The sequence below is a fragment of the Desmodus rotundus genome, chromosome 8 (assembly GCF_022682495.2).
Source record: "Desmodus rotundus isolate HL8 chromosome 8, HLdesRot8A.1, whole genome shotgun sequence".
In the NCBI taxonomy this organism is placed as follows: Eukaryota; Metazoa; Chordata; class Mammalia; order Chiroptera; family Phyllostomidae; genus Desmodus; species Desmodus rotundus.
The window spans coordinates 42,363,288-42,387,835 of record NC_071394.1 but is presented as its reverse complement, the minus strand read 5'-3'; the positions used below and the strand labels follow the sequence as shown (position 1 = coordinate 42,387,835).

Below are 24,548 nucleotides of genomic sequence, written 5' to 3'. Positions count from 1 at the left end.
TCCTTGAAACTTGATTTTCTTCCTTTTTTATTTATCTCGATTCACAGCATACCCTTCCATCTCAGTCACTTAAGCCGAAAGTGGAGTCCTTTCAACACCTCACGATTCTTACCCTACTTAATAAGTCCTGCTAATTTCTCCAAAGCAGATACCGAGTTTGATCTTTGCTTTCCATACTTGTTGTCACTGCTTTAATTTGTCAGGCCTTTATTTCTTACCTGGATTATTACTCTAGACCCCTTGCTCGTCCCTTGCCAACGTCATTTCCTCATAATTCATCCTCTAAAACCATCCTCTAATTTTGTCCCCCATTTGCTTCCTACTTTTTCAGACACCTTTTCCTTGATGTGTCATGAGCCACCTCTCTGACTCATCCCGCATGTCCGTCTGTCCCCATCTTCCAGTGTAGCTGAGCTTATAATCTGCCTCTCTGTCCACAATACCCTTTCGCCCCTTAATGTTCCTAATAAGTGAGTGAGAGCTAAATTATTCTGCAGGCCTTGTTCCTGGGGCATTCTCGGGTTTCTTACCCTGGAGTAGTCATGCCACATTACATTAGCCCTCTAGACAGCTACTGTGACGTTTCCCTGCTGTGTTTCAGCCTCGGATTTCCATCTACCCTGGACCATGGCTTTGAGGTTAAAGATACTTACACTTACCTGAGTACACGTGGTGCCTGGTACAGATCACATACTCAGCAAATGCTTGTTGAATGAAAGAACTAGATTACTAAGGGATTAAACGTATCTGCGTGTTGTCTCTGACTGAAAATAGGAACAGGAAATTCTTAAATACTATTATCTCTCAAACCTTCCTAATCTAATTGTTCTGGCTTCTTCCCTCCTCCGTATATTTCCCTGATAAAATTGATCAAGATTTGTTTAGGCTACCTCTTGTCCTTCTCTTAATAAGCATTCACTGGTGATGTTAATTTTTGTAAAGGGAAGGAAGAACACATAGGATGAAAATAATCACAAATACTACATACTTCTCAAAATAATCCTAGAAATCCAAAATAATTTCTAGAAGGTTTTTGAAGAATGTGAGATGTTTTTCTATCTTTTTCCTTTTCTTTTTTAAAAGGGGTTTTATTAATTTTTGAAGCGAGAGAAAGATAGGGGGGGAGGGAGGAACGAACATGAATTTGTTGTTCCACATATTTATGCATTCATTGGTTGATTCTTGTATGTGCCCTGAGGATCGAACCCGCAACCTTGGCGTATATCAGGATGACATTCTAGCCAAATGAGCTACCCAGCCAGGGCTGAAAGTGTGCTTTTCAAATCAGTAGATTTAACAGTGGCCATCTTTATTTTAATGGAACACAGGAAGCTTGGTATGAGACAAAGAAAAGCAGAGCAGCTCTGCTTTGGAATTAGGGGTGCCTTTGGAAATGAGGGGGAAAGAAGAAAAAATGGTTCTCCCTGCATTGGGCTCTCTGTGCTTTCTACCTCATCCCCAAGAGGTGGCCCTTGTAGGATTTCCATTAAATGTAATTTGAAAGCTATTGTATTGGATGATGTATGTATGAGTCTTCTCTCACTGAAGCTAAATCAAATAGAACATTTTTTTTTATTTTTAAAGATTTTATTTATGTATTTATTTTTAGAGAGAGGGGAAGGGAGGGAGAAAGAGAGGGAAAGAAGCATCAATGTTCAGTTGCCTCTCTCAAGCCCTCTAGTGGGGACAGCCCAGGCATGTGCCTGACTAGGCATCCCACCAGCAACCCTTTGGTTCACAGGCGGACACTCCATCCGCTGAGCCACACCAGCCAGGGCTAAAATGAGAACAGTTTAAAGTCACAGAGGTTGAAGGAATTTTGTATTTAAACTGCCTCGTGTTGAATTCTAGTCTAACGTTCTTTTCCCAAGACTTTCCCATGTTTTTGCATAATGTTTAAGTCCGATCTCAGTATATTTTGTTCTTTAGTGCTCGCTGAGCAGAGTACGTGTTGCTAATTTACTTTTTTAATGTTTAGTTTTATTCAATCAAGAATTAATTTTAGCCTTGGCCGGTGTGTCTCACCTTAGCTAAAGCAACATCATGTAAACCAAAGGTCATGGGTTTGATTCCCCATCAGGGCACATGCCTAGGTTGCAGGTTCTGTCCCCAGTCAGGGTGCATATTAGAGGCAACTGATTGATATTTGCCTCTCACACTGATGTTTCTCTCCCTCCCTCCCTTCCTTCCCTTCTCTCTGAAATCAGTAGGTCTGTCCTCAGATGAGGATAAAAAAAATTAATTTTAATTCACCAAAGAGCATTGATCACTGTTTCTCTCCTTTAATCTGCAGTATTTCAGGGCACATTCATATTTAGCGCCTGTACCTCCTTTTGTTCCTCACATGTCACCGCCCTGAAGTATTCATGATGATGGAACCTAACGTGCATCCAGTGCTCCATGGCAAGCACTGTTTTCACTGTGTCACATTCATGAATGTGTTACATTCATCTTCCCAACAATTCAGTGCATAAGCACCGTTATTATCCTGAGTTTACAGGGAATTTACTCAGTGGGTACAAAGCAACACATACGGTAAGAGTGGCGCTGGGGTTTGAACCTAGACAGTCCAGTTCGAGAGCCCCACCTTACCTACTCTGCTAACCTTAGAGGTGTAACTTCATTCCACAAACATTTTCTTGAAAGCAAATGAAAGAAAATTAAAATTCATTTACTTATTTTTACACAAACTTTTAACTTTTCTTCCGAAATAATGAACACCTATATAAATCATTCAGAAGTACCTACCCCATAGTAAGTACTTAGTAATTATTGGTTATTATTAGCTTCGGCAAATGGACACCTATAATATCCATAGCATTGTTAGCAGTTGACAGGAAAATTAAACAGCATTCTAGTTATCTCATGTTTCCCAGTTCTAGGAGGAAACTAAAAAGTCACTTATTTTACAGGGTGCTCTGTCTCTAGCATCTGTTCAAGATGTTTCAATAAAACTAAGATACTTTATTTTGAATTCTTGCCTTACAGACGCTGTAATTTTTATTTTTCCACCAGGTGGCAGCATGTTTCATTAGGAAATACTTTAAATGTTACTCTAGTAGAATTTCATTATCTTGCCTTAAAAACTGTTAAACCATAATAAAAGTACAAATTTTTGCCCCTAGTTCCTCTCATCAGCTGTGAAGACCCTCGTAGCGCATTGTCCATGGCCTGCAGCCAGGCCGGCCTTAGTCGTGCCCGTACATGGTCTCCTTCTGTCGGCTAGGCGGAAAGTGTATTTTTCCTGCATCTTCAACGGCAGTTTAAGCCCTTTTACTTAGATTCTCCCATCTAAATTGTTTATATTTCAGCAGCAATAGGAAGTATATCCTCTTCCTGTATCCTCCGTAGTACCTAGGTACAATTTAATAGGTACCCTTGGGTAAATGATAAATGATATAGGTAGGATATACATCCGCTTGTGTGTTTGCTGAATATGTATTTGAATCATAATGCATTTCTAGTTTTTGTTTTGTTTACTTTAATTTGTGCTATAAAAGTCCCTGAAATTTTACTTAAGTTTTAGGTACTATCAGGACCATTCAGATAACTGCTGGCAAGGGCTGAAAGATTAGTGTCTGAGGTAGAAGGCTATTAATGGCTAATGAAGGTAAAGGACTGAACATGGCAATTAATGAAAGTAGGGCAAAGGGGGAGAGGTAATGGTCACATGAAGAGAGTCAGCCTCTTGGTCCTGGAGGGGGCACTGCATGGGAAAGACGAGGCTCGCCAAGTTAAGTTGGCTACAAGGAAATCTATTGATACTTTGTAATCATGAATCTGCCTAAATATTTGTTTCACAGTGCTAATAATGCAGTCCTTTGACATCATTTTCTCAGCAAATATTTTTTTCTGTTTTATGACTTACTAATATTGGCTATATGTGAAGTATATATGAATAATAATATTGTTATCATTCTAGTTTGTGCATCACACAACCTGTAATGATCTTTAGGATGTCATGTTTTAAAAGTTTTGCATTAACTAATGTTAAAATTTTTCTGTAGGTACGCCATCGGCTTCCTCTTTTTTTTACTATAAAGAAATAAGTGTTCCAGATAGATTTTTTAATCTTACCCTTGTAAACATTAAACCTTGTAAGAATAACAAAAAAACGTTTTTTTAAACATATTTTCTGTTTCTTATGTTAAATGGCAAATGCTGAGCTTCTGTCCTGCATGACTTGGATCATCGTCACTAACACTTGTACTCGGCCATCAGGAGCCCTCTGCTCCCAAACAAGTCTGCTGCTGCCGGGTGCAAGTTCCCAGTGCCTCTCTTCCCCTCAGTCTGCGCCTGCTCATCCCCGCTCACCACGCACACAGACACGCCCGGTGCCTGCTCTCTCTATGTAAACACCCCCGCCCTAGTCTGCTTCTATAGCTTAGGAAATAGAAAAACTGTTTCAAATTGTCTAAAATTGGGAGGAATTTTAAGTTAAGACTGTCTTACTAAACCATGAGCTTTTAATGTTAAGCCTTCGTAGTATCTGTTTAGTCAACTTACTGCTAATTTCCTCTTTTTTTCTGTGTTCTGTACATATTTTAGGTTGTTATATATCTACCTTGAAAAATATATATGGGGTTCGATTTTTAGTGACTAGAGTGAAATAAGAAATTAAAGAAAATTTTGGCCAGTTACTGGTACAGATATGTGTCTCTTGTCTTTCTGAGTTCCTGAGACGCTTTGTGGCCTCAGTGGGTAGATAGTTGTAACACCCAAGGCTTTTAGAGATTTCCTTTGATCTCTATCTCATAAGCCTTAATGTTCATTATATTTGGGAACTGGATAATTTCAGTTCATAGCCGCACACTTTTAAAACAGGTATACTAATGTCTACATTTGTCACATTGGGTTTTAAACTCTGCGGATTTATTAAAATTGATCACTAATTATTTAATATTAAATATTTTTTGCTATGATATGAACAATCCATTTATATAGTATCTCCTATAATAATACTGTTTAGGTAATACAATTAGTAATGGCATGGAAAGTTTTATGTAACAGCTTTTTTAAGCCAGTTTTTAATATGATTCATCAATGAATTAGCAAAAAGTCAATTTATTTGCATAAATTAGCATATTTGGTGACTTTTAAAACAAATTTTTTATAGGAAGTCATAACTCACTTATGAGACCTTGTAGTTCTAATGTTCTAGTGAAATGTACACATGGGTGCGGCTGTAAGGAATTCCAACCCATGGATTTATGAGTCTGTTGACTTCAATATTTAGTCAGCCTGGTTTCTAAGCCCATCACTGTAATTGACACGTTATTGGAAATAAAGTTAAATTTTTCCTTATTTATCAGGATAACTTCAGTTTTAAGGAATGTAAATCAATTCATAGTTGGCTAAAAGCCAGTTTCTCCTTCACTTTAACTCCAGCGCACACATGAAAAGCGCACTCACTTCCAAAGTGCCTTGTGAATCTGCAGTGATTAATTCTTCTCATTATTTTGCTGCAGATTCTCATGACCCTCTCTGATGATTCGATCAGCCACTTAGAGTTTATGCATATTCATATCTCCGCGCTCCTGCTGCAGCCATTCGCGTCTCCCTCACTGACTGGTGTGTTCTTGGTGCAGTAATTGGGCTGCAGTAGGTTGATTACTCTGGGGAGCTGTAAGGCCTTTAAAGGTGAAAACATATCAGTCCTGTTAATTAGGAAACAAAAGCTCTGGTGGCAAGTTCAGCAGTCAGATATTTCCAGTGTTGAAAAGACAAAAGGTATGATTTGTTCCTCTCCATGAACCCTGTTTACTTTCCAAATTTTGAATTAAGTCTGTATCAGTGGTAGTGAAGAGTAGATTTCTTTACAGACTCTCATAGGATGTTAATTAAAGAGGACCTGACTTATGAATACTATATTTTGTGATCTCTCATCTGCTGATTTAGAAACACCTTCCATAGCATTGGCAATGTTTACATGAGGTATTTTAATATTTTGTATACTATAGAATGTATGTGGGTTGATTTTGTTATCTAGAGGCTTAATTTGGTTACAGTGATCTAACACTGATTTTGTCAATTTAGTAGTGTGCTGTATGGGAAAGGGGTAAAACTTTATTCAACATGGCCTAGAAGTCGAGCTGCTGTTCTCTCTCTTCATCGGAAACGTCCTTTGACTTTCCCCTCTGACACTGTGTACTAAAGGATACATTGTCCTGGCAAAAGGTTTTGTGTGGAACGGTAACCACCAGAAGTAAGCTGGTTTCAGCGCGGACGCCAGTGCAGCGTGTGCCTAGTTGACAGGTTTTTCTCTCATGGGCTGTTCTCACGTTACAGTACCCCCGCCCCTCATACATTTTTCTCTTGAAATATAATTAACATACCATAAAATCTATCCTTTTAAAGAGTACAATTCAGTGGTTTTAGTATATTCACAATGTTGTGCAACCATGACTACTAATTCCAGAATATTTTCATCACCCCTAACAGGAACCCCGTACTCACAAGCAGTCGCTCTTCAACCCCCACCTCCTTCTCTTAACCCCCAACAACCAGTAATCTACTTTCTCTCTCTCTGGACTGACCTCTTTGCACACTTCATATAAATGGAATCGTACTATATGTGGTCTTTTATGTCTGCCTCCTTTTACTTGGCATGTTCTTAAGGTTTATCCATATTCAGTAGGAATCAGTACTTCATTTTTTTTATGGCTGAATAAAATTCCATTTACGGTCATACCACGTTTTAGTTTTCGTTCATCAGTTGATGAACATTTTTGTTGTTTTTACTTCTGGCTCTTACTGCTAATAATACCCGTGAACATTCACATATGTTCTTGCTCTGTTCTTGTTCTCAGGGGGGAAGCTTTCAGTCTTCACCACTGGGTATGTTAGTTGTGGATTTTTCTTAGATGCTATTTATCAGGTCGAGGAAGTTCCCTTTCTCCTTTGTTGAGTGTTTTTATCACGAAAGGTTGTCGGTTGTTGCCAAATGCTTCTTCTGCATCTATTGAAATGATTAGGTGGTTTTGCGCTTCATTCTGTTACTGTGGTGTATTACATTAGTTGATTTTTCTTATATTGAACTTTGTGATAGTCTATAGAGCTTTTATATAATGTTCTTTTACTATTGTGGTTTTAAATAACTTGAACCAATTTCTCTACCTTCTATTTCAGGCATTTATTAATACAGCAAAAGAAATTTATGAAAAAATCCAAGAAGGAGTCTTCGACATTAATAATGAGGTATATACATATAAAAATATTGATTAATATTTATTTTTTAAAAAAACATATCGATTTGTTATTCCACTTACTTATGCATTCATTGGTTGATTCTTGTATGTGCCCTGATAGGGAATTGAACCCACAACCTTGACGTATTAGGACAGTGCTCTAACTAGCTGAGCTACTCAGCTAAAGCTTATGCTTTTTTTTTTTTTTTATTTCTTTTTTCAAGTACAGCTTACATTTACTATTATTTTGTATTAGTTTCAGATGTACAGCATAGTGGTTAGATAGTAGTATAACTGAATTTTAATTACTACTTGGATTCATGATTTTTTATATTTTTTAATTCCTAAAATAGATACGTGGTATCAGTTAACACATAAGTTTCCAATCATCTATCTGAAAATTAGTTGGATGTTCTGTAATAGTTAGATGTTTATGTTCTAGTAGAGCATCACTTTATCTGTGCAAACAGATTAAAGTGAGTGACCCCATCCATTTATTGTAAGCAAAGCAAAATAATCTAAACCCTCCAAAGAGAGAAGGAAACCCACATGCCCATATGGTGTCGTCTGCTTTGGGGAATAATTTCCTAGTTGTGTAAATGTAATGCAGTACTGTGTCACTAATGCAAGATGCTCTCCCTGTTGCCTGGTGTGAAAGTGGTAAATACCCGATTTGGAAGTGACTCCCGCTATGACACAGCATATTTTCAGGAAACTAACTTAATATATATAATTGGCAATTGGCACTAGTTTGGTTTTCTTGTGGGGTTTTTGTTTGCTTTTGTAAAATTATTTTGAGCCAGTTTTGATCAACATGATTAGGATAAAATGTGAAGCTTTGAAGCATGTAGGTCAGAGCGTTTACCAGTGGTCATCATTTTTACTGTATGGATGGGTGTAGCATATCATTTACTGTCACATAAACACTTCTACTGTTATATTAAGACTTTTTGCTTCCGAGAGAAAAACTCACGCCTCCCCTGTCGCATTTAGGAACGCATTGTGTTAGGAAGCCATTGCGTCGGTGTGTCTCTTGGCGTATACATAAATGAGGCTCTTCGTTGTTTGCCTCGGTGTTCATTGCTAAAACTAAACAACAGTTTGCCCAAGTTTTCCAAAAAGTACTTGTTTTCTCGTTTGTTTTAATTTGGAGTATTGTGGTTTCTAAATCCTGTCTCCTAGATCTTGAGTTAATTTAAAGGTGACACCGTTCAGAGACTAATGCCATATAAATTGAACAGTAATTGAGCCTCTGTGTAAAAGTGCACATCCACCGTTGCTGCCTGGTGTCACATAGTAGCTGACTGCCGCACTGCGCGGTGCAGCTGTGATTGTAATGTGCTGTCAGGAGCCAACGGGCCGTGCGATTTATTTGGCCTAATGCCAGGCCTGACTCCTTGATTCCTCAAGAAGTTGCTACCAGCCCAGAGGGGGCAAAACCAATGAGCCATAGGGCATGCTTTTTATTAAAGAGGAGTCAAAAGAGCGAAAAGAAACCACATCAGCTGCTGTCAATACTGAGCTAGTGCCAGAAACCCCAAGGCTACTACTGTTGCAGAACAACTGCCAAGCACCATAAATCTGAGATTTACTGTGACGTAAAGTTTCCTTAAGAGCTTAATTTCTGAAGCTACTGTATTACTTTTCTCAAAGTGTTGTATTTTTAGGTAAAATCCACTTGAGGGAGTGAGGGCTAAGACATAAGTGTGAGTTTGATGAATGAAAGAACTGCTCTGTGTGTGGGTTCTTGGCAAGCTGCCATGTCTTTGGGGATCATAGAAATTATTGATGACACAGAACACTCATATGCCCTTAGCCTGCACAGCTGATTCAACATGGACGAGAAATGCTGTCTAGAGAAAAGATTCGACATTGTGTTAGAGCAGCACAGGCCTTACGTATTTTTATCCTTTAAAGATGACCTGCAATGATTGTTTTAAACATTTTCTCCATGATGAGAATTCCCTGAGAAGCAACACTGTCTAGTTTGTTTACCCAGTACCTGGAATGATAAAGAATTATTTTCAGAAATTCCTTCACAACATCATTTCTAAAAAGAAGAAAGAGCCCCTAAAAGAGGTTGTTTTAATTGTTGCAGAAATCTCCTTAATATTTTTCTGAGTTGTTGGTAAAATTCTGTCATTAAGAATTAAACGGATTTTTATTGGATCCAGTTACATTTATTATCTTTTTGTCTTTTATTCCAGGCAAATGGCATTAAAATTGGCCCTCAGCATGCTGCTACTAACGCCACACACGCAGGCAATCAGGGAGGACAGCAGGCTGGGGGAGGCTGCTGTTGAGTCCGTTTTTACTGTCTTGCTGCCCAAATGGGGCCTACTCACTATTTCTTTCCCCTCTCCTGCTCAGCTGAGACATGAAACTATTCTAAATGGCTTTATGTCACAGAAGACTTTAACCTTTCAAATTCTTGTATAACTTTGAATAAATGGTTAACGTTCACTTAAAAAGACAGATTTTGGAGATTGTATTCATATCTCTTTGCATTTGATTTCTAGGTCAATTGATGTGATTATTTTTGTTAAATGTTGTCTTGTGCCCTTACCTACGAACTGAATTATAGTAAACACTACAAAGTCATCTCGAGTATTTTAAATTGGTTTGTGTAGTTAGGTTTCCCAACACATGTGGTTACCTAATGTTTAATAATAATGGAACTGTCCTCAGAAAGTTTGTCAATTTTCAAGTCTATAAGGAAAATCAGAAGGATTCTTTTAATTCTGTATTTATCATTTACTTTCTGTATATATAGTTTAATAACCTGCTTGGGTGTAATTTGCCAAGCTTGAATTCATTAATGCATTTGCATACATTCTAAACTGTTTAGAGCTTAAAGCTACTGAAGCATTGTTAGAAATTGCTTGGACACTGAATTTTAAACTTTTTGACATTGTTAGCAAGCATGTTCATCTTTTCTTGTCACTAGTCCAAGAAAAATACGCTTAATGTACATTTTAAAGGCTATGTATGTGTTAACCTGTTTTAATGCCAAAAGTTTGCTATTTGTCCACAATTTCTTTAAGACCTCTTCAGAAAAGGGTTTGTTTGCCTTAATCCTGTTGGGTAACAACACAGTAATGAGTGAAATGGGCAGAAGCAAGAACTCCGGACGCCTAAGATTCCAAGAAGAACGGATGTCCACGTTTAAATGGCACATTATGAGGACTTTAATTTTTTTTATTCACATGATTTCTGAGTATTTTTCATGCAGCACAGTTTTTCAACCTTGATGTATAGTGACAATGTAACATTTTTCTTTCGGTGGTAGCCTATACTATTTAAAATATGGTAAGCATCCTGTCCGTTTTGAAGGGGAGATGAGAATAAATCTGCCAGATGGAAGATCCTGTTTAAAAGTAGAAAAGCTTTAGTAACTTACTCGGTGTGGTGGTTTTATCTTTTTTTTTTTTTCATTTTCTTTCTTGGTCTATAATGAAATTGTTATAGCAGTGCAAAATAAAATCCTATGTATAAAATTGTTCTTTATTATGACCACATCATTTTAAATGTGTTTTTTAATCCATCTATACCTTTTACACATATTTTTTAAAGGGTCAGAATGTTTAACATGCTTTTTTATTTTTACTTTTTTAAGATTTTATTTATATATTTTTACAGAGTGGGGAAAAGAGATACAAAGAAAAACATAGATCAGCTGCCTCTCATGCGTCCCCAACCAGGGACCTGGACTACAACCCAGGCATGTGCCCTGACCAGGACTCGACCAGAAACCTTTCAGTCCGCAGGCCAGCGCTCACTCCACTGAGCCACACCAGGCAGGGAATTGCCCTCTTTTAAAATTTTGCTAAAATGTGATGAAACTCTTAACAATATTGAAATTGTTTTTGTTATGTTGATAGAAGCAATATTTTCTACTTCTCAACCAGCACAAAAGCACACTTAAACCATCAAAAAGCTTTATAAAGAAATCCTAAGGATAAAACTAATACTTTCAATTCACTCATGACTTCAACGTTGCACAGGTCCTCCCTCAATGTTTGGCACTGCTCTTTTAGAGCTTTCGCGTTACTCATGTGCGAAGTCAGCTACCTCAGCGCCTAGGGGGCCAGAGGGGAAGGTGAGAGGAAATGAAGTTTCTTGAGTATTCCTATTATAAACTGTTGTTTTCCTTAAAGTGCTCATACCAAAACCATTGATCGCACCGTTCACTGTCTTTAGTGATGAGTAGAAAAAAATTAAGGCAACTAAGCTTTGTTCTGCCAATTTGTTAAACCAAGAAAAGGGTGATTCTTTGGATATTATTTTTGAACTGCTGTTAGCTTTTCCAGAAGTTTAATGTGATTCTTTTCCATGCTGTCTAGCCTAATTCTTTTATAAGTCAAGTATAATAAAAGCAACAAATGGGTAAAAAAAGAAAAAAACTCAAACCACTACATGTACTGTAATACCCTAAGAAAAGATAGTCCTCAAATACAGCTCCTACCACAGCAACCTTAACCTGCCTCACCTCTAGCCTGGGGAGCAGGAGTGAGTCGTGCGCGGGCTTCTCTCTAGTTTATTACCACTTTCTCCACATGCCTCACCTGCTTACGTCAGCTGACAAAGCAGTATTACTGTCTGCTTTCTACTCTTTGCCCATTTTACTACCCCTGTCACAAGTTATGTGTTGCAACAGCAGCGGCACCTGTAACTGAATCTTTAATCTTTGATTAATTTTTGTAGCATCATATGGATGTGTTCTAAGAGCTAAAAAAATCAGTCACTAAAAAAAATAAATACAACTATTAATGTCTCAACGTGTAACATTCCAAAGTTGTAATCTTCATAAAGATAGTGTTGCTGTTCGTCTTCTGAATTGGAGGCCACTGAATGGACAGCAGGTTTTTGAGAGAGTAGCCTATAATTAGATAGCAGGCAGGGTGGGGCAGAAGTAGGTTACAGATGTGAGTATACAAAAGTTCTGTTGTTATTTAGTTACTGTGTTATTTCCCGAACCAACAACTGTAAACCTGCTTTTGCCTCCCCTGTATATGGAAACTTACTGAACCTTTGTAGAGGTTTTTTTTTTAATTTTAAAATACCCTATTAGCAGGAAAAGTGTCCCTATTTATCTTCTAATAGTCAAGAGGGTAGGACTATAAATAATACCAAAATGTGTCTAATCACTCAAAAAATAATTTATGTCCAGCTTTGGAACATGTTAAATATTGATTTTCTCATAGGTAGTGAAGCCCCGTCTGGGCTCAGTAATAAGGCTGGTAGGGTAGGATTTGACTATAAGAGCTAAAAAATAATATAAGAAGAAAACCATAGCAATGGAAAAAGATAACCCTGTTTCATAAAAAGAATTGACTATATAAATGGACCAACATGTCTACCTGTGTTTCTTAAGAGTTTGTATGTGCTTATTAGGGTGCAAAGGAAAATAGAATCTCACTAGAGCACAGCATCTCGTGTCGCATTGGCATGTAGTAGAGAATGGTCCGTACTTGGTTGAAGTCATTATGGGAAACTTTAAAGTGCCAGAGTATATATTCGCTGTTCATTAGCTTTAGAAAGTCATGAGGCCAACTCTTAAAAATTGAAGAACAAAGGACCAAAAACCTAATAGGTAAAAAAAAAATGAGAAATGATAGTGAATTCCAAAAAATAATATAAAAATGTCCCTAAAAGATATTTTTAAAATTCAAACATAATTGGAGAAATGCAAATTAAAACCTACTACTTCTTACCTATGAAAGTAGAAGAAAACAAAAGTATGATACATTCTGTTCGTGAAACACTCATGTTACTAATGGAAGTGCAAATTAGTACTGCCTTTCTGAAGAAACTTGGCAGAACCTACTAAAACCAAAATATCCTTTCACCTGTTGGGCCAGCAGCCCTGCTTGTAGGAAGACACCCCGATGACAGCCTCCAACAGCGCAAAGGCGCCTGCACGCAGGATTGTTCATTGCAGCATTGGTTGTGATTGCAAAATAATTGGAAGTGACCTTAATGTCTGTACTTAGGAGCACTCTCCTATAAAATGAACGGGTAAATCCACACAGTTCTTCACCGATGTAGAAAGTACAAGGAAGAGTCCTATGAACCGTCACAGTTTCTAGGATATACTGTGAAGTGCAAGAGAGTCTACAGTTTACCATCTTTCATGTAATAAAGAAGGCAGTGTAAAAAAATGTACATCTATCTGCTCATCTGTGCAAAAGAAACAGGAAGAATAAACTATGATGACATGGGTTACCTACAGAGAGGGGGGGATACGGAGTGGACAGTGATGCCTCTCTCGAGTACATTTTTGTTTAGCTCGGACTCAGAACTATAGTAATGTTTCACATACTCCCAAAATAATTAAAATCAAACATGCTGTGCAGGGAACTCAACATGAACAACAGACTAATGAATGAACCTACCTGTGTGACCAGTGAGTTGACATTACCACACTGACCGAGAGTAGGAAAGAAAAGCGGCGTCTAGCCGGCAACTTTAGAAACCAGGATTTTGACTGGTTAGGGTAAGGCTAAAGACAGAATGAACTACACACACATACTCTAGTAACGGGACTGGGATAGCACTTCTAAAAATGCCTTTTCCTATTAATACTGAGCAAGCAAGTGTATTGTGAGTAATGAAAGATCCTTAATGAAAGCAGAGGTTCTCATTGAAAAAGGACTTAAATAGAAGTTGGGAAAGGCACAAATGAATCCTGTGGTGTTGCGTTGGAATTGGAGATGTTAGGAACGTGAGGTTTTTATATGTACGGGTGTGTGGGGAACTACAGATAGGTGAGTGTGTGAGTGCACATAGAGATAGGACCTAAAAGCAAAGACACCCCAGTAGCAATGAGCATACCTAGTACTCAGATACTGATTTCTAAATACCATTCTCCTATAAAGGGAACTAGGTCTCCTTGGAGGGATGGTTGATTCTAGGGCTGGGGCAGGGCAATCAGAAAATGAGCCTGGAACATCTATGATACCAAAAAAGTGAAGAAGTTATTGTACACGTAAAAAGAGGAGGAGTCATATGTCAGAAGACATAGGAGCTGCCCTGGCTGGTGTGGCTCAGTGGATTTAGCACCAGACTGCAAACCAAAGGGTCGCTGGTTTGGTTCCCAGTCAGGGCACATGCCTGGGTTGCAGGCCAGGTCCCCAGTGAGGGACGTGCAAGAGACAACCACACATTGATGTTTCTCTCCCACTTCTCCTTCCCTTCCCCTCTCTCTAAAAATAAATAAGGACATAGGAGCCAATTTGTTGCTTCTCACGGCCAAATTTGGGACAATTTAAAAAAATTACTGACGTTAGTAATGAATTATTAACCGTGGAATAAAACACCCGTGATTCAAATAAGTGATTGAGCAAATAAATGGGGGAATGGAGCCAGCCTTTCCTTATTACTAATAAGGAAATGCCAATTAGTAGAGGGAGAAGTCGTGATGTACAAGAAATATTACCAAACACAAGAATTGTTGAAGAATCATGAATGAGTGCCAAATGCAGTGGGCAGAACACGTCAAGAAACAAGACATGTGCAGTCTCACTATCTCCACAAGATACAGACGGAGAAGTGCTAACTTGGTGGTTAATTAATGACACCACCTTCATTAAGTGATCAATAAGATGTGAGGATGTCACGTACCAACTGATGGGAGGTGCTGAAAAGGGCACGATTCTGTGGGATTCTTGGCAAAATGTATTTATAGCCTCAACTAATCCTTAGGAGACCTCAGACAAACCCAGACTGAGGAACATCCTGCAAAGGAAGTGGCCAGTGCTCTTCAAAAATATCAAGGTCATGAAAGATAAAGAAGAGGGACTGTCACGCATTGGAGGACACAAGGAGGCCTGACAACTAAAAGCACTGTGGGGTGCTGGGTGGGGCCTGGAGGAGGGTCTTACTGAAGGAGAGGCACACCGGGCTTCTCTGGTGGGGGCAGTGGGGGTCACGTGGGTATTTGCTTTATAATACATGCATATATTTTATGCATTTTCTTTTAACACAATTTTGTTTTCATAAAACAAAAATTCTACTTTATGAGTTGCCCTCAAAAGCTCAGTTAGGCCCTGGCTGGTGTGGCTCGGTGGATTGAGTGCTGGCCTGCGAACCAAAGGGTCGCTGGTTTGATTCCCAGTAGGGGCACATGCCTGAATTGCAGGCCAGGTCTCCGGTGGGGGAGCGTGCGGGAGGCAACCACACACTGGTGTTTCTCTCTGTCTCTTCCTTCCTTCCTTCCCCCTCCCTAAAAATAAAAAATAAAATCTTTAAAAAAAAAAAAAGCTCAGTTGGTTAGAGTGTTGTCCTGATAGGCCAAGGGTGCAGATTGATCCCTGGTCGGGGCACATACAAGTCTCAACCAACGAATGCATACAGAAGTAGAACGACAACTAGATGTTTCTCTCTCTCTCCCTCTCTCTAAAATTAATACAAAACAAATGTGTGCAGTTTACCTTGTCCCCTTGTTATAGGTCGAATTGTGCCCCCTCCCCCACAAAAAAATATGCTGATGTCCTAACACCCAGTACGTCGGAATCTGTCAGTATTTGGAAGTAGGATTGTTGCGGGTGAAATTAGTTAAGATGAAGTCCTCCTGGTGTCCTGTTAAGACAGCCATGTTGAGACAGACACACACAGCAAGGCCATGAGACCACAGCAGGTCAGAGGTTGACATTATGCAGCCTCAAGTCAAGGGACACCAAAGATTGCCAGCAAACCACCAGACGGTAGAATGAGGCAAGGGAAGCTTCCGCTCCAGGTTTTAGAGTACTAGGCCCTGTTGACATCTTAACTTTAGAACTTCTAGCCTCCAGAACTGAAAGAATTGTTTCTGTTGTTTTAAGCCACCCAGTTTTTGGCACGTTGTTACCATCACCCTAGAAAATGAATACATCCTCATATCCTGTGAATGAAGACATTTCTGATAGGTTGTCTGTACCTTCAGTGAAAGGTCATGATGAAGCCATGGGTTTAAGGGAGGGTAACAGCTACTCACTGCTCAGAGCATGTAAAGCTAGGACATCCTGAGAGAAGCAAAATTAATCTCTAGGAATGTTATTTTTACGTCTTCCCACCTCAGAATGCTTTAATATCTCAGGATGCTATTCAGAATATGAAATCTTTTTTACACTGAGATGCCGTGGGAAAGATACGACACATAGGACTTTCTGGACATGACATTAAATACAGCATTTTTAATTTTAAGCCAAGAATTCAGTTTAAAATTGAAGCACGTTTCAAATGCGTACGAAGTGTGGTCTTATGATGATGGCAAGGTGATGATGTAACAAATGCTAGGAATGAGGTCCTTCCTGTGGTGGAAATAAGGAGAAACAATTAAAAAGCGGGGGCAAGCCGACCAAAAGGGGTTGTGTTTTGGGCTTGAGATACTGAAATCGTTTATGATAATTTGAATATTGCTAACGAAGTGCGGAGCAAGAGGAGAGTGAAGGCGACTAGCTGGAGGGTGAGGTGATCACTAGGGAGAAGGCAGAGGCAGTCTTTCAGTTGACAATTAATTTTGCATTAAAATAGCCACATTCTAGTCCCCAGGAGGGCACGTTGACAAGAACGTGGTAAATGGCCACAAAGTCGGCCCTCCCCTGCATCTTTTCATAAGGGCCTGGGCATGCGCTCAGAGCAGGCCCGGGTACATGTTCTCCATACTTCGCTTCCCTCAAGCAGGTGGTGATTTGTGTTAAAGCACTGATTTCAACATCCACTTCGCAATTAGTATTATCAAAGCATTTATTAAGGACTTAATCATAGTGGTTTAGGGGGATTAAGGACTGTAATCAAACGATCAATGGCTCTGTCAGGGGCTGTGGCCACAAAGTTGTTTATTCCTAGGGCCTATCCTATGGAAACTTACAGTCTCAAAGGACCATGTGTTGGCTCCATGTGACCAGCCACTGGGCTGTCATAACAGTATTACAGATTGGGGGGCTTAAATAGTAGGGATGTACTGTCTCGTTGTCCTGGTGCTCAGAAGTCTACGTCATGGTGTGAGCAGGGTTGGTCCTCTCTGAGGGCTGTGAGGGAAGGATCTCCCTTGGCTTGTAGGTGGCTGTCCTGTCCCTGTGTCTCTTCCCAGCATGTTCCCTTCACAGGTGTGTTCGTATCGAAATATCCCCTGTTTATAAGGACACCAGCCGTCCTGCCTTAGGGCCCACCCTAATGGCCTCATTTTAACTGGATCACCTCTGTAAAGAGTCTGTCTTCAAATGAGGTCCCATTCCTGCAGGTCTGAGATTTAGGACTTCAACATACGGATTTGGGAGAGGGCGACGATTCAGTCTGTAACAAAAGTGGTTACGGATTAAGTGGTTATGGTTAATGGGTTATGGATTTGAGACTGTAAGAAAGGGAAGCATTCAGCTCTTTAATCGGCCCTGTGTGTCTATGAAGAAGCTGGGGTTTGAGGAACATCATGCAAGACTTGAACAACCTAGGTGTACAGAAATGTGAAAGAATGCTTCCCTAATGTTCCTGATTTTCCTCATCGGTGGCTCCTAACTCTAGAGAAAAGCTCAGCATGTGAAACAATCCTTCCTAATTTTTAATGTCTCATAACTTCATGAAGGCCGATTGGAACCCAGCCCTTGGCCACTGGAGCCTCCATGGGGCTGGCATGTGTGTGTCTCCGTGGTGGGGCCTGGTCTGAGGGTCATGTGTCTCCCCACCAGGCAGCATTGCTGGCCGCGTATCAAAATTCTGAAAACAACATGTCATAGCAGTGAGCTTCCTAATTCTTGCCACTCCGTTCTCTACCAGAATCCTTTTTGCTTTATTTTAAACTGAGGTGAAATTCACATAACATTACATTAACCTTGTTAAAATGAACAATTGGTAATGGGGGAAAAATACAATAAAGATTAAATCCTAAAAATTAAAAAATAGATAAATAAAATCTTCAAAAATAATAAGTGAGCAATTCAGTAGCATTTAGTTCATTCACAATCTATACAACCACCCCCTCTAGCTTCACAGTATGTCATCACCCCCAAAGAAGACCCTATGCCCATTCAGCAGGGAGCCCCAACCTGTTGCTCCCTGCACCTAGCCCCTGGTGACTGCCAATCTGTGTTCTGCCTCTGTGGATCTGCCTCGTCTGGACATTTCAGGGAAACAAGATCATACAATTGATGTCCTTTTGTGTCTGGCTTTTTCCATTTAGCGTAAAGTTTTTGAGGTTCATGCTCACAGTAGTGTGTATCAGAACTCCATTTCTCTTCATGACTGAGTAATATTCCGTTGCAAGTATACACCATGATTTGCATACATTTGGTCACTAATGGACATTGGACTGTTTCCACCTTTTAACTATTGTGACTTCTGCTGCAATGAACAAGTATGTATGTATCAGTCTGATTATCTACTAGTACTTGTCAGCAACCTAGTTCTGATTTTTCCACATTTAAATAAAACGAGTCCTTCGACATTTTATAAAATGTATTGATGTACATATATAGTTTTCAAAGGATTGACCAGCATTGGAAGGCTTACAATAAAAACAACCAGCCTTGTCCTCATCACCACCTCACAATCACCTCCCCAGAATCTTCAGCCATGCTTCTCAACCCCCTTTGATGCCTGGCTTCCCCAGTCAACCTCCAGTTCCTGTGCGGATGGACGGAGGTTGGCCCCCTGGCTGCGCGGTGTGGAGAGGTGATGGGGAGGCCAGTCCCACGCCTCCGGTTCACCTGCCCGTGGCTGTGCCTCGCTGTGCACGGACATTCCATTCTGCTAAGTCAAAATATTGTTGGCATTTCTTTGTCTTTAAAGATTTTATTTATTTATTTTTGGAGAGAGGAGAAGGGGGAGAGAAACACAATGTGTGAGAGAAACATCGAACGGCTGCATCTCACACGCCCCCAGCTAGGGACCTGGCCCGCAACCCAGGCATGTGCCCTGACAGGGAATTGAACCAGCAACCTTTTGGTTTGTGGAACCATGCTCACTGAACCACACCAGTCAGGGCTTGTTGGTATTTCTTACATGCTGTTATCTCCTCTCCTACCAAACCTCTTTGTGAATTTGTACCAGTTTCTTTCTATGGTTATATATACATGCATTCTTTTACAAAAAAGGATCACACAGTGCGTGCCTCTTTTTTCCACTTTCTTATATAAATCTTCCAATGTTGTGACCTAATCTCCTTGGTCATAATGATTAGGAAAATGAGCTCAGGAGCCCTGCTGTCTAGTTCAAATATGGGCTCTACCACTTACTGCAAGGGATGGAGAATGAAAGTAATAATCGCCCACCTCATACAGCGGCTGGGAGGGTGAGGCATGCCATTACATGGGAAGTTCTTAGAAATTTGCTTGGCACATAGTGTGGACTCAACGATTGTTTCCTGCATGATTTTGATGGCTGTATAGTATTTCATTGTGTGTATGAGTTATAACTTATCTAATTATTCTCCTTTGTTGACTAAGTTTATAAATAATTTAGACACAATAACCAACAGTCAGTTAATATCCTTGTAGCTAAATCTCTGGACACATCAACAATTATTTCTAGGGTACATTCTTAGAAATCGGATTACTGGTTCATAAAGTGTAAACATTGTTAATAATTATATATGTGAGGTGGGCAAATATAGGTTTCCACTTAGTACATGAAATAGTTTGTTCTTCTATTACTACTTATCAATTATTATATTATGTTCCACATAAACAACTGTAAGCCTAAATTTGCCCAACCCGTATGTAAATTTATCTCCAATTTCTATTCCAACTAGACGTTGAAAGTGTTCTTTTGGGGCCCTCTATTACCAACAATGGGAATTTTTATTTTAAAAGTACATTTGGCAACTTGATGGTCACCTAAAAATATCTTTTATTTCGGTGTCGTGTATTAAGCAGTTTATCTTTTCCTCATTAAACTTAGAGGCTTTAATTTCGGACAAAAACTTTATAAGCGTGTTTGGACCAATCTGTAACATTTTTACTGCGTCGCAGGTTTCTACATCGGCACCGCCTCGCAAGACCCCCAGTTCCATAGGGGTTTTTAAAAATTGTGTTAGATGTACAAGTGTGGTTTAGCTTGGAAAAACTGGTGTTGTTGTGATATGAATAAAATGTTCTCATCCGGGAACCGATACAGGCACAATATATATCATTCTGTTAATCAAGGCCTTTAAGATGGTGACATTCATTCCAGAACCCAAGTTTTATTTTTTAATTATATTTTATTGATTATGCTATTACAGTTGTCCCAATTTTCCCCCTTTGCCCTCCTCCACCCAGCACCCCCTACACCCTCAGGCAATCCCCACACCATTGCTCATGCCCGTGGGTCATGAGTAGGTTCTTCAGCTTCTCCATTTCCTGGGCTGTACTTCACATCCCCATGGCTCTTCTGTAACCACCTATTTGTACTTGTTAACTCCCTCCCCTCTCCCCCCATTCCCGCATACCACCCCCATCTGGCAGCCATCAAAACACTCTCTGTATCCATGATTCTCTCTCTGCTGTACTTTGCTTAGTTTGTTATTTAGATTCAATTGTTGATAAATAGATATTGGTAGCCATTTTACTGTTCATGGTTGTAATCTTCTTTTTCTTAAGTAAGTCCCTTTTACATTTCATATAATGATGGTTTGGTGATGATGAACTCATTTACTTTTTTCCTGTCTGGGGAGCTCTTTATCTGCCCTTGGATTCTAAATGATGGCTTTGCTGGGCAGAGCAATCTTGGCTGTAGGTCCCTGCTTTTCATGACTTTCAATATTTCTTGCCAGTCCCTTCTAGCTTATAAAGTATCTTTTGAGAAATCAGCTGACAGTCTTATGGGAAAGGTAACTAACTACTTTTTTCTTGCTGCTTCAGGATTCTCTCTTTATCTTTAATTGTTAGTATTTTAATTATGATGTGGAGTGGGCCTCTTTTCATCCATCTTGTTTGGGATTCTTTGTGCTTCTTGGACTTACATGTCTATTTCCTTCACCAAATTAGGGAATTCCGTTCTTTCCTTACTTTTTCAAATAGATTTCCAATTTCTTGCACTTTCTCCTTCTGGCATCCCTATGACGCAAGTGTTGGATCACTTGAAGTTGTCCCAGAGGCTCCTTACACTATCTTCATTTTTTTGGATTTTTTTCTTCCTGCTGTTATGATTGGTTGTTTTTTGTTTCCTTATGTTCCAAATCGTTGATTTGATTTTTGGCTTCATCCACTTTACTGTCATTTCCCTGTAAATTGTTCTTTATTTTAATTAGTGTATCCTTCATTTCTGATACACTTCATGGATCTTTTTTATGTTGTTGAGGGCCTCACTAAGTTCCTTGAGCATCCTTATAACCACTGTTTTGAACTTTGCATCTGATAGATTACTTATCTCCATTTTGTTTAGTTCTTTTTCTGAAGTTTCAATCTGTTCTCTCTTTTGGGACATGTTTCTTTGTCTCTATATTTTGTTTGTTTCTATGTATTAGGTAGAGCTGCTATGACTCCCTGTCTTGGTAGCATGGCCTAATGTAGTAGGTACGCTGTAGTGTCCAGTGGCCCAGCCTTCCTATCACCCAAGCTCGGTACTTGAGGTGTGCCCTTCATGTAGGCTGAGTTCACCCTCCTCTTGTAGTTGAGCCTTGATTACTCTTGGCAGATCAATAGGAGGAAATTACCCAGGCCAGTCAGCTGCAAGGACTGGCTGTGACCACTGACCACCAACCTCCACCCTCTGTGGGTGATCAGCTGTGTGGGGGCAGGGTGGTGTGCTCTGACATAGTCTGTAGATGTCCATTGGGTGTGCAGGCACTGGGTTTTCCTGGTAGGTTCAGGCCAAGGTCAGCCTTACCTTTATTTTGCCCAGGGCCACACTGCCTGAGCTATAAAGCAATCTGAGATGGCTGCTACTTGTGCCAGGCTTGGAGCTTCCCAGGCAAAGCCAAGCTGTGAATCCAGGTTAGTTGCTGCTAGTGCTGGGCCTGAGTCCCTTAGCAAGGGGTATAGGGGACTGGGGGCTCACTAAAACTAGCTGTTGCTTGTTTGAGAGGATTTAGGAAGTTGTGAAGCGTGAGCCAAAAACAGCCATTCGTATGGAAAGGCAGCTTGGGTGGGCCCAAAAGTTGGGTGGAACAAAGTCTCTGGGGATCTTGAGGGTGGGGCAAACAGTGTTAGCCAAGTTGATGGAGTCTCAGGTATGGTGCTAGCCTGCTAGGTCTGTGGCTCTGTGGCTCTGTGGGTGGAGGGTTTAGAAAGGAACAATGGCCCGTCTTTCTTTCCAGGTGAAGGCTGTCTCCCAGCTCTTGCCTTGATGCCAGATATTTCACTTTCTCCCTGTATGCCACTGATGCCTTTCAAACTGCTACCCCAGTGCCGAAGCTCAGAAGAAGTGAGTCTGATTAGGTCTGTGTGCGGGTTCTTTAAGAGGAACTGCTTGGGACTCTGGAAGTTTCTTCCACTGACTCAATGCCCGCTGGCCTTGCAGCCAGAAGTTATGGGGACTTATCTTCCTGGCACTGGAACCCTGGGCTGGGGGGCCTAGTGTGGGGCTGGGACTCCTCACTCCTGAGATATCTCTCCAAAATTTTTATCCACTACATGTGGATGTGGGACTCGCCCATTTCGCTTCTCTGTCCCTCCTACCAGTCTGGATGGATGTGGTTTCTTTAACTCCATAGTTGTCAGACTTCCATTCAACTCAATTTCTGAGAGTTCTGAGTGATGGTTGTTCTATATTTTAGTTGTAATTTTGATGTGGTTGTACAAGGAGGCAAGCCATGTTTACCTATGCCTCTATCTTGACTGGAAGCCCCAGAACCCAAGTTTTAAAGAGCTCAGTTTGATTTCAAAATCTAAAATTAGTCATACACCTGCATTTTAAAACAGTGAATTTTAGGGAGGAAATTTCTTCCCATTTTGCTTTTTGTTTGACCAATCTAAGGCATTTTACAATTTCTAGTAATTTTTATTACTTCTCATCTATTTTAAACAGTTTATTCTCTCTTCTATACATCTCTTAGTTCACAGCCTAAGAAATAACCTTTCTCTTCCTTTAGTATAAAATGTCAAAATAAACAGCAACTATTCATTCAGTATGCATTTGACTCAATTCAATGTGAATGAACATTCAGCAAACACTGAGTATTTGCCAAGTAAATATAGTAAATCCTATCAGTTCTACTTGGTAATAAAGTGTGATATTCTTTCATATTTAGCAACCAAATCATTGCAAAATAATCACTATCAGAGTCCTCGCCTGGGGTTTAATAATCAAGTTTTCCACACACTATCCTGCCCAGCAGTCTGGCTCTTGTTGATTTTTTTTAACCTTGCTCTCAAGGCAAATTGCACTTGACTCCATGGTCCCATCTTTCCAGCTCAGAGCTGCTGAAAGGTGCATTCGTTCTGCAGATGCCTCCACACTCACACTGCTGCCCTCAGCTCTGTCTCCTCCCACCCCTTCTCGTACTTCCTTCTGACTCTCTCAGCCCTCCCTCTTCCTCAGGCTGCTTGCTGTGTCCCTGGAACGTTCCCTGAAGCACTATGTGAAGCAGGAAAATACTGGAAACAACTGAGCTCCACCAATACGGGAATTTTAAAATAAACTTTTAATCTCTTCTGCAACTGACCAACAGTGTGTTCTGAAGCAACTTAACTTTTTTTATACCTCAGTTTCCTGATGAAATGGGGACGCAGTAGTACCTACTCCGTGGGGTTGCTATGGTGCTGAGATGGGCTAATACTTACGAAGCATGAGAAGAGTAGCCCATGCACCGTAAGCGGTATACATATGTTCATTAAATGGAAAGAGAAAAAATGTCATTGAGTACTAAACAATGGTTTAAGAAAATCAGTGTTCTATGTATATGCCACTTTATTGAGTAAAACCATTTGGACAATATGTAAATGTATACCTATAAGATATATTAAGTAAAAAGGTGTGATGCAGAATAATAGATATATTATCATTTATATAATGGTTACATTATGTGTATGTATCACACATAGCAAATTGTATGAAGGAATACATCCCAGATGTTAGACTATGATAACTAATTTCTGGATGGAGAATTTTTACTTTTAATTCTATACACTTTTATAGCATTTGAAATTTTTATTAATAATATAACTTAATATATTATTCATATAAATAAAAATATTTTAAAAGAAAAAAACAGGCAAAGGACATGAACAGACAACTCACAAAAGAAGAAACAAATGATTTTTTAACATATTAAAAGATGTCCGAGATCAATATAGGTTGGACAAAAAGATACCAATTTTTGCCTGTGAAATCAGAAAAAATAAAAATGGTTAATAATATCCAGGATGAAAGATTTACTTGTTCATAAAATGCAATAAAATTTGAAGAGAGGACATTTTATATATGGATGTGTGTGTGTATAACATGACCCGGTGACCCCAATTCCAC

The 24,548-nt window shown here is 39.7% G+C and overlaps 1 protein-coding gene across 1 annotated transcript in view; it reads left to right on the top strand.

The window, feature by feature from the left end:
* Positions 1-10,694, top strand: part of RAB2A (RAB2A, member RAS oncogene family) — an 85,171-nt gene extending 74,477 nt beyond the window's left edge. Inside the window, exons 7-8 of the mRNA XM_053929376.2 lie at positions 7,129-7,197; positions 9,395-10,694. Of these exons, the coding sequence (XP_053785351.1) occupies positions 7,129-7,197; positions 9,395-9,490 (165 nt within the window). The 3' untranslated portion in view covers positions 9,491-10,694. The remainder of the gene's footprint in view (positions 1-7,128; positions 7,198-9,394) is intronic.
* The last annotated feature ends 13,854 nt before the right edge of the window (positions 10,695-24,548 follow it).